This window comes from Enhydra lutris, unplaced genomic scaffold (genome assembly GCF_002288905.1).
Source record: "Enhydra lutris kenyoni isolate GAN:26980312 unplaced genomic scaffold, ASM228890v2 scaffoldscaffold7, whole genome shotgun sequence".
NCBI lineage: Eukaryota > Metazoa > Chordata > Mammalia > Carnivora > Mustelidae > Enhydra > Enhydra lutris.
In genome coordinates this window covers 37012968-37025456 of record NW_019154091.1, presented here as the reverse complement: position 1 = coordinate 37025456, position 12489 = coordinate 37012968, and the positions used below count along the sequence as shown (strand labels likewise).

Sequence of the window (12489 nt, the reverse complement as noted above, 5' to 3'; positions counted from 1 at the left end):
ACTAACTTAGTTATTTAGTTAGCTAGCTCACTGGCCAAGAGTCAAAAACCAACCTTCAAGCATCCTTGGAGACAAAGAGCTGTCGTAATCCAGCTACACAGAAACTGTCTTTAATAGGCAAACTCAGTAGTGGAGGAATGAAGAATTAATACATTGGAGAAAAAAATTTTAAAGTATTATTTGTCCTGGCATCTATGAATTCAATTCTTTGTTATCTTACCGGGGAATTAAAAGGCAACGTTTAAATTCAATAAACTACAAAGTAGCACTTACAACATATTTTTTAGGGCTATGTTGTTATGGTAGGCAGCTCTAAGATGACCTCAAAATTCCCTGATGTACATATGATCACGTGCCCTTGAATTTCAGTGAGATTTACGAAGATGATTGGGTGTTGCTCTGTGATTAGATTACATTAAATGGAAAGATTAAGCTATTTCTCCAATATAACTAGGGTTCTAAATTAGCCAATTTTCAGTTAATCAAAGAGAGAATAATGTGGGTACAGCTGACCTAATCAGTTGAATACTTAAAAAGACTCTAGAGGTGGGAGAGAGAAGAGTACACTCCTTCTGCCCTTAAAGAAGCAAAGGTCCACGGTGTGACTGTCTATGCAGATGGGCAACCAGTGGGGAGGCAAGTGTCTCAGTTCTACAACCATGAGGAACTAAATTTTTCTATCAGCCTGAATAAACTTGGAAGAGGACTCCATTTCAGATGAGAATTCAGTGTGGCTATGACTTTAGTTCCAGCCTTGTGAAATCCTGAGCTAAGGACAAAGCCATGCTCAGCTCCTGATCCATAGAGATTATGACATACAAACATGTGCTGTTTTAAGTTTCTAAATTTGTCATAACTTGTCATGTACCAATACATTCAGAGTAACACACTTAGCTAACAGTATAAAATTAAGGAAGGATAAGTTGATTCTTGGCAATATTATTTCATTACTGGGGGGAGGGTGGACATTCCCTCACCCTCTTTCATTAGTTTTACATTCAACACTGAGATATTCACTCAACTAGATCCTTCCACGTGCATTAGCCCATTTCATAACAAAAAAGCAAAGAACAAAAGAAAAATAACATTTCTCTCCCAGAAAATGTATCAGAAATCATGTTAGAAGAGAAAAGAGATATTTAATACAAAGACCTTTATATAAAAGACAATGACAAAGATGTTTTCAGGATGAAGGGAAGCAGTATGCAGGTAAGAGTGGGAGGAAGACTAATAAAAATAAAACAGGTCTGATGACCATGCACTCAGTGTCACTAACATGATGGGATCATGCTGTGAGAAAGACACACTACTGTAGAGGACTAGCATCGTCCTTTCAATCCAGGACATTCCATCATAAATGCCCTGAAATGATATGGGAATTGAAAAAACACCTGAGCTATAATTGGGAGCCTACAGGAATTCTTCTCTCTCAGTAGAGACAATTTTTGACATAGATTACTCTCTGAAATTAGATATCACCCACCATATTTTGCACCTTCTGTTTCCTCATTGCTCTTGCATGTTCCTGAGTTCTCACAATAAAGGCAGATAGGGCTCTGGGCACCTCATAAAGTGATGATATGAAAAGTAACAATCTGAACCTATACTTGGCTGTGGCTAAATAAAAACACTTGAGATTGATTCGTTGTGGTCAAAATTATAAAAAATAGACCATGCTTAGTTCACTATACAGAAAACCACCCCAAGCAGAAAAGCAAACAAAAAACCAAGAGGAAATCACCTTATGGGAAGAGGACAGGGAGATGGGATAGTTGGGACAGAAAACAATTAATTTTCATTATGTTTATCTCTATTTTTTAGTTTAATTAAAATATATTATTTTGAATGTACATGGAAAAAAGCCAAAACATTTTAGAGATTGATTGATTGATTGATTGATTGATTTTTAGAGAGTTGGGAAGAGGAGCAGAGGGAGAGGGAAAGAGAGACTCTCCAGCAGACTCCCTGCTGAGTCTGGAGCCTAACATGGGGCTTGATCCCACAACAGTGAGATCATGACCTGAGCCAAATCAAGAGTCAGACAGAACCACCTAGACACCACAAAGCCAAAACATTTTATATATCCAGAAAGTATAATGTGTGTCCTCCTAGTCCAAGTTAAACATTTGATTTAGATTATCTTGTGGTTTTCATAATATAACTTAAGTGCATTTTCCTAATCTTCATACGAGAATGTGAAGAATGCAGTTTGTAGTCTTATTATACACACACACACACATATATTTTAAGATTTTATGTATTTATTAAACAGAAAGAACAAGCAATCACAAGCAGGGGGAGGAGCAGAGGGAGAGGGAGAAGCAGACTCGCCAATGAATAGGGAGCCCAATGTGGGCTCTATTCCAGGACCGTGGGATCATGACCTGAGCCCAAGGCAGATGCTTATCCCACTGAGCCACCCAGGTGCCCCTTTATATTTATATTTTAAGAATTAAAATACACTGGCTCTTTTCTCTTCCTGGCTCTTTATTAAGAATCAATTTGAGGTTCTTAATTATTATAGTTTAATTGAAATAGAAAACAAAAAGATATTTCAATATGAATTTTTTAAAAAAGTATATGCAACAGTTTTTAAAAGGGGAATTGGCTTTTGATATTTGTGAGGTTAGGAAAACCCTATCCAGGTCACAGGCATCAGACCTTTTTATGTTCCCACACTTTCTCTGACACACTCAGGACCCCTCAGTTAAATGGGTTACTCCCTCCCCAACATTAAAAAGGAAATGTTCAATACTTTACACATAACTTTTAAGAAAAAGGCTTGGGGTTGATTGGCGAATAAGATCTGCAATTTACATCTCAGTGACTTTTACTGATGTATAACCATAAGGCAAGAAAGACATGTAGGGCAGAAAAATAAGTATTGCAAATTTATTTGATCAGGCTTAGATTCCGTTTACCCTTGCAAAATCTAAAAATAATCACATGGGAACCACCTATTTGGCCCAAGATTCAAAATTACTTTGCAGAACTCAGGACCATCAAGAGAAGAACACAAACATGTTCCCCTCTAAAGTCTGATGATGCACATGAGGGAGCTGTCATATGACTCTTACACCTCTAAATTGAAACCTATAGATATATAGATATCCAGAAAGAACTAAGTTCCAGAAAAGTAAGATGAAGATGGGACTTCCCAATTTACTATGACTTAACAAAGTTCTGAAATGACATTGATATAGATCATTTGGTGCAAATTATTTCATTTGAATTTCTGCAAAAAAAATCACAAGAATATATGCATAAAATAGATTAAATTTAATGTTGAACATATCCATTAAATCACAATAGTCCTGAAATTCTTTACCTTGGGGCACTGTTATGGCAGATATAGGTGCACAAATTTCACCTATTTTATTTTATTTTTTAAAGATTTTATTTATTTGTTTGACAGAGAGAGAGAGAACACAAGTAGGCAGAGCAGCAGGCAGAAAGAGGGAGAAGCAAGCTCTCTGTCGAGCAGGGAGCCTGATGCCTGGCTCAATCCCAGGACCCTGGGATTGTAACCTGAGCTGAGGGCAGCCGTTTAACCGACTGAGCCACCCAGGTGCCCCAAATTTCACTAATTTTGAAGCACATGATTTCAAATGTATGAAAATTGTATCATAAGACATGATTTGAAACATTTTACAGATCCCAGAAGTAGATAATTAGCAATAATATAAGAGGTAAAGTCATGCTCTTAGTACTACTGAATCTTCACTGCCCACCCCGCCCACTCCAAGAAACACATTTATAAATAAGCTCTTTTTATACATATAAAACGACTTTCATTATCACAGCGTTCGTCCAAAATACCTTGGCTTGAGCTATACATTGTGCATTTCTCTGTATTTAATTTTTGAAGTGATGGCAATCTGTAATGAAAAATAAAATGTTAACATATAAAAAAAGGAAATGAGACTACTCAAGGATAGTGTATTTTTATTAAATGATAGAATTTTTTAAAGCACTTGAATGAGATATTAACATATTGAGTCAATTGATTTTTATGCAAGAGCCATGTTTTCACAATTTCAAAGCACAGTGTTACAAAAACTCAGCTACTGCCTCAATAATCAACAGCATTAAGGACAAGGATTTCATGTTTTTCCTTCTGTTTTCAATGGTTTTGATATATGGTATGCTTCTTGTTTAAAGATATACTGGATAATCAAGTCCGGGAAAACAAATCCAAGCATAAGATTCATCATTGTCTGAGGCTGCAAATCCAATGTTTATGAATGAAAATGAGGACCAAAGTTTACAAATATACAGAAAATAACCTCAGAATATTTGAAACATGGGAGTATGCTGAAAATAACAGACTCAAGAAAAGAAAATAATATGCTATTTTCCCTACACAGCTTTTGTGAAGGTAAGCATCTGTACATGCACGTAGGCATCCAAGGGCTGATATGAGGCCAAAAAAAATAAGTAAATAAAATAAAAACTGTGTTATGGTCACAAGTACACTAACTTCATGTCACTTAAGCATAAATTTGGATGATCTAGATGGAGCTAAAATTGTTAGATCGCCTCTCTTTTCTATATTTTCATGACTTAGATAGGTTATCCTAGCTACAGTGCTCCCAGATGTTACAGTAGCTGGTGAGATCTACAGGTAAATGCATAAAGATCTAAAAGAGAAAGAAAGGAGAAGAGAGGAGAAAAAGGTAAGATGAGAGAAGGGAAGGGAGGGGAAGGGAGAGGAGGGGAGGGAATGTTAGGGAAGGGAAAGGAAGGGAAGGGAAAGGGAAGGTAGGGCAGGACAGGGCAGGGCAGGGCTAAAAGGGAACTTGACTGCCAGAAACTTACAGATCTTGGGAGACAGGGGAGCCATCTTCCCACAACCAGGCCTTTTTGTCTTTATGGTAAGAGAGTCCAATCCAGTAAAAATATGTACTGGAGCTCATAAAATGCTGATTGGAAACAGAAACAAACATATTAATCAAATTTGAATGTATTCCAGGAATAATATACTTTTAAGAAAGTGTCAGCATCAAATTTAGCTTTTTAATCACAGAAACTGAAATCATTTTTAATGTCCAGTTTAAAAAACATAGTCACATGCCTCATATTTTCTTCCTTATCGAAAGTATAGTTACATGCTTTTCTTCCTTATGTTATTTATTCACTAATTTCCACAAATATCATTTATGATACACAAATAAATGTCACAGAATACCACTTCAAGGAATAGAAAACATTAGAAGGAAGTAAGAGTTTTCACGGAACACCTCCTTCAAAGAAGATTACAATAAAATTTGATCCCACATCAACAGTATCTGGAGGATAAATTTCATAAATATAGTCTACTTAACTTATACTCAAGACAGTTTCTTAATGCAGCTAGAGAAATTTTTCACTTTTTCTTAAGTTGGGTAATTTTTTTATCAGACGTTCCGTACTTATTGCACATTAAATCCCAGAATGATGACAAAAGATGTATTTACAAAAGAAATTATAAGTCCAGTTAATGAACTAAAAATTATAAAGTTATTTTATTAGTCTTTGAGTAAAAATAATGGCCCATTATTCGTTCTTTGAATTCTCTCTAAAATGTTGCTTGTACTTTATCTGGACTGTAACTTGATTTTTATTCCTATAATATAAATCTTTGAGAAATTTTATGTAGGTTTTATAATGATTGTTTCAAGATATAGCAAATTAGCAAGTCAGTTCAAATAATAACCATCCATTTACTATAATTAAAGACAAATTATTCAGCTTACTTAGATAGCATATTTTCCTAGGTCAAAGAAAATGTAGGAAATCAGAATTAATTACATACCAATTTATCTTTGTTTTGAAACTGAAGTAGACTGGAATTCTGAGAAGCACAGAACCTATGACTTTCTGTCCAATTTTTTAATTTACTAGAAAAGAAGTAGCAGTTGCACTGGTACCCAATCCAGCCTTTTGGACAAGAACAACAGTTAGAGCCTAAGAAAAAAAGAAAAAAGACTTACGACATTCAATTTTTTCAATGTTATTTACTCATTCAAAAATCATTTGTTATTTCTTCACTATTTTCCACAAATATTCTTTGAGAATCTACTACACATACAACAGTTCAGGGGCTATTAATGTGAACAAGTCAGACATACTCTTTTTCCTAATAGAGATTATATTCAAGATATAGAGAGACAGAACAATATAATTTCCAATCATTTATCAAATAGATTTAATGATAATTTTGGTAAGTATACACAAGAGTAAGTCAGTATGTTAAAACACTGGGTAGCAGAGTGTAAATTAGAGGGCGGCTGAAGAATCTTTTTGAGGAAATGACCCCAAATTGAGCTCTGCTGTATAAATAAGAATAAATGAGATGAAAGAGATATGTAAAGGAAAATATTTTAGCATATTTCCTGAGTCAGAAAAGAATATAGCACAAATTGGAGAATTCCGATGTTTGGATATTTTATTTTCAAAATAGAGATAAATAAAACAATGAGCTTGAAGTCTGATACTACACAATTTCCCAGTGATAGTGTCTTGAACATTTACTCTCCTCAGTGATAAAAGTCAAGACACATGGTAGGTACTCAAATCTTTGTCAAATGAACGGTTCTGAAGTGTAGGGTGGAGTGGTCCTTACTAGGAGCGGGAGGGTGGGGTAAATGGAAAGATATTGGTCAAAGGGTCAAACTTCCAGTTAGAAGGTGAATAAGTTCTGGGGACCTAATGCACACAGTTATGATTATAGTTAGCAATACTGTATTATGTACCCGCAAGTTGCTAAAAAAGTAGATCTTGAGGGCTCTCACCATAAAAAAAGAAATGGCAATTCTGTGACATGATAGAGGCATTAGCAAATGTTATGGTAATAATCCTTTTGCAACTATAAGTGTATCACATCAACCTGTTGATTACTATAAACTTACACATTATATGTCAATAATATCTCAATACGGATGGAAAAAAATGTTAAGGGAAAAAAAAGACAAATATGATCACAGAAGATGGTGAGACAGTTTGGAGATCATTTGGAAAAAATACCTTAAAAAAATTGGACTTTGAGCTGGCTTCCACTGGATAAGTGGGTTTAAAATAACAGAAATCTCTTCACTATATTCTGAGTCATGCAAGAAGCAGAAGCAAAGGTGAAGAGATATAAAAATATGAGCTATGAGCAAACCAGCAGGTAATTAGGATTAACCATAATATTTACTGTAACTTATTTTTTTATTTGTTACTTAAACATGAGCACTCATATAGGAAAAAAAATGTCATTTCAGGTTAATATTTTCCTTATTACTTAAATATGTAAATGACCCATGTTCACTGTAATTTAATGCTTTTTACATTAGAGAAAAATGAAACATGACTATCCTACAATTAGTAGGTAAAACTGTATTCTTTTTTTTTTTTTAATTTTATTTATTTATTTGACAGAGAGAAATCACAAGTAGGCAGAGAGGCAGGCAGAGAGAGAGGAGGAAGCAGGCTCCCTGCTGAGCAGAAAGCCCAATGTGGGGCTTGAACCCAGGACCTGGGATCATGACCTGAGCCGAAGGCAGCGGCTTAACCCACTGAGCCACCCAGGCACCCCGGTAAAACTGTATTCTTAAGTGTGCTATTCCATCATGCTCAGTGTGAGAAAAACAGAAACTACCAAAACTAAGATTTTCCAAAGTATGGAACCTACCTTTCTGGACTTCGCTGATTGCATCTAGAGACGATGTTGGCTGAATACTTTGTTTAGGATATACTGTAAGAAATGATTAATAATTTACTTCATTAGATACAAGTTTATGAAATAATAAAATATTACACATTAGTAAAATGAAACATTTATTATTGAATGGTTTCACTATAGTTATGGTCTTTATACAAACTTGCCTAGAAAAACTTACAATTTTTCAACAAAATTCCCATAATAGCCAACAAAATAAGGCACGTTACTCCTAAGATCCCAGAAATCAAATTCCATGGAGTGGTCTGAGAAGCTGTAGTGAAAGAGAAATACAGTGATTATTTAAAGAACAAACTTCTTAGAAGTAATACAGTGAGAGAGAATCCAAACATCCTTTGGTTTGATAACTCAATAATCTTGCCAATGAAACGCTGAAAAATGAAAATATTCCCTTCAGAACTTGCTCCAATATCCAAATTTTTATGTGCCGTAATTTATTCATTACTGAAATTATCTATAACTTTTCTCCTTTACCAGTCCTGTCCCAGTAAAGTGGACTTACCATTTATTTCTTAATTCCACAAAGAAGCTTAGAGATCCAGAGTAAGAAGACATCAGCAGGCATCAAGTTGTGTTTTATAGACTTACATAACAAGAATCACAAGATAATATGATTCCCATTAAGTAGATAAGAAAACGTCAGATCCATTAATAATGTTATTTTCTCCAGGTATCAAAGCTAGTCAGTATCCAAGTCAGAAATCAAATGAAAGTTTGTCTAGACCCAGAGTCTTTTACTTAGCATCTTCTATCATTGCCGCAATAGTACTTGGAAATGTGCCCTTCTAGTCACCTCAGTACATTCTCTACCTACGAAATGTCCAGCTGCTTGTAGCTTTGTAGAGGTTTTTTGATAAGGAAGAGAAGACAGAGGAACACTCCCAGCCTGGTGTGACGTATGGGTAATACCTTGGGGACCTGGATTCATTTCACCGTACATTAAGTTATGATATATTAGCAACCATTTTTTTTCAAGAACATTACGCTTTCTCATACCAAAAATTACTGCTTTTTGGCATTTACCCTAAAACAAATTAATGTTAGGAGATGTGGCATTAACATTAGCACTCTCCCAAAGAGTCACTAACAGACATACTATTAATCTAGGTGACTTAGGGTGTCATAACACAAATGGTAAATTTTTAAAAGAACACTTGTAAGCATTGTCACTAATTTACTTCGGTGCTAGCATTATGTTGTTCATAACTTAATCTGGTAAATTCAGTTTGCATTCAGAGTTTAGAGCTTATCATTGTCAGAAGCCACTCTTTAAACCTGCTGGAAAAGTTTCACTAAATCATTTCTAAGTTACAGATAAAGAATCAGAAGTGGAGAGCACGGACACATGGAAAGCCTAAAAATGTCCATTTCTTCCTAAAAGCGCTGCCCTGAAATTAGCCATATCCCTGAGATGCCTTTTCTCTTTCATTTCATTTTTAAAAATTTTATGACTCGGAACTCACATACCTGCCATGAGGAATGTTCCAGTGTCGATGCCGGCAACACACAGTACGTGCTTAATCAAGAAGGATGGTGGTGTGTTGGTTCACAGAGCTGAGCTGGAGGCTAAACAACCCAAAAGTCGTGCATGAAGAAATTTAAAAGAAAAAAAAAAGAGAAAAATTATTTATTTGAACAATGTTCTCGAATCTTCTATAGATGAATGTATCATATGAACAAGAAGCAGTAAAGTCACTAGCTTCTAAAATGTTCCAGGAACCACAACACAGGAAATCACCACAGGACATGTGTAATGCAAACCCTTTGATTATCATAAAAGAAAATGAGAGGGATTTTTTTAAATATGTGAATATCAAAACCATCTTAAAAACCATTTGGAAAACAGGGGAAATTTATGGTTTTCATCCTTCGAGTTTACTGGGAATCTGGGAGATGAATTGTTACCCTGTTTCCTTTGTTTTCACGTCTCAAATTTCACACCCTGAGGCTCTACCTTGAGGACAATTCTATAAAACTGCTTTGGTGTTACCTGAGTAAACTAAAAAAAAAGAACTAAGAAGAGCACCAGAACTACCTGACACTTAACAAATTATGAGAGAAAGTGGAGTCATCCTCCAAAAACCAAGTACTAAGTGAATGTCTGACTTAAGATAGTAGGAATTCATAAAGCCCTGGTTAGAAACACATACGAAGTTAAGTCCCAGTCCCAGCAGCCCCAATTACACAGCGTTATAGATTTGCTTTTGCCTATGCAAATCTGGGCTCACTGCATTTTGAGTAAAGTAAATGAATGTCATCTGACTCCGCTATTTAACCTCATGCTCCAACATGATTTTCTCTTTTTTTTTCCCCCACAATTATCTCTTATAATAAGTAAGTAATCACATGACTCATTTCTCTCCCTTTTCCTCTCCCTCTCTTTCTGCCCATTCACTTATGGTTTATAAATCACCATCAAAGTGTATTCATCTTAGGATACACCAGAACATAAATGCCTTAAGCAACAGTTTCTTCCTAAGTAATTAGAACGTCCCATCTTCAGACATTTGAATTCAATGAAACTATGAAGATAAAGCACTTGTCTTAGAGTTTCTAGAGTCAGCTGAAGTTTCAAATGCAGGCATAGCAAGAACTTCTTTTCTTAAAAGGATGTACTAGTTTTTATATTCATACCTCTAATATGGTTCCACATATTATTTCAGAGATGCAAAAAGGCCCCATTATTTTTTAAAAAATGGTAGAAATGAGTTAAAATAGTTGTGATTCAAAGTTTAATTGGTTGTTGCATAAAACAATGGATAAGGATGAAATTCTACTCTATTTTGAAGCGGCATGTTAGAATTATGATTACCTATTTTATCTCTAATCACCTTAAGTATGAAACATGAACCTACTCACTTTATTTAAATGAAACATCATCTGGGAAGAACACTGAATATGTATTTTTTATTCATAATTAAAATAATTTATTTTCATAAAAACACAAGTGTCTGTATTTTAATATTTGCTAATGGTCCATTTTTATTCATTGTAAATTTTCTTAAGAGTTTCTTAACCAGGGCGCCTGGGAGGCTCAGTGGTTAAAGCCTCTACCTTCGGCTCAGGTCATGATCCCAGGGTTCTGGGATTGAGCCCCGCATCGGACTCTTTGCTTGGCAAGAAGCCTGCTTCCCCCTCTCTCTCTGCCTGCCTCTCTGCATACTTGTGATCTCTGTCTGTCAAATAAATAAAAATCTTTAAAAAAAATTTTTTTAATTAAAAAAAAAGAGTTTCTTAACCTTTTCCCAGAAACCTGAATTTTATGTTATTCATGTAATTTGGTAAGGCACCTTATGTCAGTTCTATAATGACTACTTTAGGGTGCAAAGAACAATCAGATAATTTTTTCAAAGTTCATTCAACATCTAACAACCAAATCAAAGGTATTCAGCTCAGTGTTGAGGTATTTTTCAATATCACCGAATGGAAAATGTGTGACACTCGGTTTGAGAAAATATTGATTGAGCTCTACTCTCTATCTACTCTAATATACTAAAATTCTGGAAATCACAGGAGACCCCAGCTCTCTCTCATTTGTGCTTCATTCATTACAAAAGTGGTATCATTGAATCTATTCCCAATCCACTCTGGAGCAGAACAAAGAAACAGAGAAGGGAGAGGCAACTTCAGAAAGAAATAAAGAAAGGACTCATATTAAAATTGAAATTTGAGCATGAGCTTGTGGGATAAATTAGATTTGGAAATACAGAGCTGTAGTTACTGTAAAGTGAGAAATAGATAATAGACATGCCTCAAAACAAAACCTAAATAAGACAGAAAAAATTCAACACACATTTCTCTTCCCAATTTTTTAAATAAAATGAAACATACATATCGAAATGTAATAAAGGCAAAAATTCTAATGAATTGTCAAAGGAAATACCTGCAGCTACCACTCCCATCAAGAAATAGAACATTTCCAGCACCCTCAAGATCTTTCCTTACCTAACCTGGTAGTTACTACTTTCTTTCTCCTTCCAGATATCACCTCCATCTTGCTTCCAAAATTATCTTCACCTCAAATGCAAACTGCAAAATGCAAAAATTCAAACCATTTTTGAAATTTACATAACTAGAACAATATACTACAAACTCATTCGTGTCTAGCTTATTTTCCTCAAGTCCTAAAGAGTTATCTAAGGATCCATCTCCATCTTGCTGACACTGATTAGGCCAGATGCAGATTCTGTGGCTAGTAGATAAGACACATTGATTGATTTGAATTGGTTGGTGTCAATTTGGATACTGGAGTGCGGCCAACTTTACTAAAAACAATGCGGTATAAAATGAAGAGTAATGATCATCTAAAGGAAATCCAAGGCACTAAATTTCTAGAAAGATGAAATTTGGGAAATTGTTGGCCCCTTTTCAGTGTTTGGTTTTTTGTTTGTTTGTTTTATTTCCTTTATGTTTTTCTTAAGATAGGTCTTTATGAATGAGTCTACCACTGATCAACCTATAAAAGTTCATTTTGAAGCACAGGGAAAAAAAGAGTGAACTTCTTGTGTACCAATTGTAATCAATTCAAGTCCTGATTCATCAAGGAAGAATGTTATAACAGATGAGCCATGACTTGTAAGAGCTTTGATTTGAAAATATTTAGCAAATCCACTGTCTCTGAATTTGTTATTTCTTTTTTTCTTTCTTTCCTTATTATTTTTTTTTTTAAGTAGGCTCCACGTTAGAGAGAGGGTAGTGTAGCTGAGATATGAGAAAGGGAAATGAAGATAGCTGGCGCTAATACAAAGAGAATAACTATACTTTCTTCTAGTTAATCTCTCTCTTTC

At 34.9% G+C, this 12489-nt stretch overlaps 1 protein-coding gene across 1 annotated transcript; it reads right to left on the bottom strand.

Annotated features, from left to right (window-relative positions):
* Nucleotides 1-3216: 3216 nt before the first annotated feature.
* On the bottom strand, nucleotides 3217-9365 carry LOC111142226 (killer cell lectin like receptor D1). Its single transcript, XM_022495264.1, has 6 exons — nucleotides 9170-9365; nucleotides 7863-7955; nucleotides 7655-7717; nucleotides 5795-5946; nucleotides 4819-4922; nucleotides 3217-3878 (listed from the first exon to the last, which is right to left on the bottom strand). The coding sequence occupies exons 1-6, from the start codon at nucleotides 9174-9176 to the stop codon at nucleotides 3755-3757; spliced, it is 543 nt and encodes a 180-aa protein (XP_022350972.1). The 5' UTR covers nucleotides 9177-9365; the 3' UTR covers nucleotides 3217-3754.
* Nucleotides 9366-12489: the final 3124 nt, after the last annotated feature.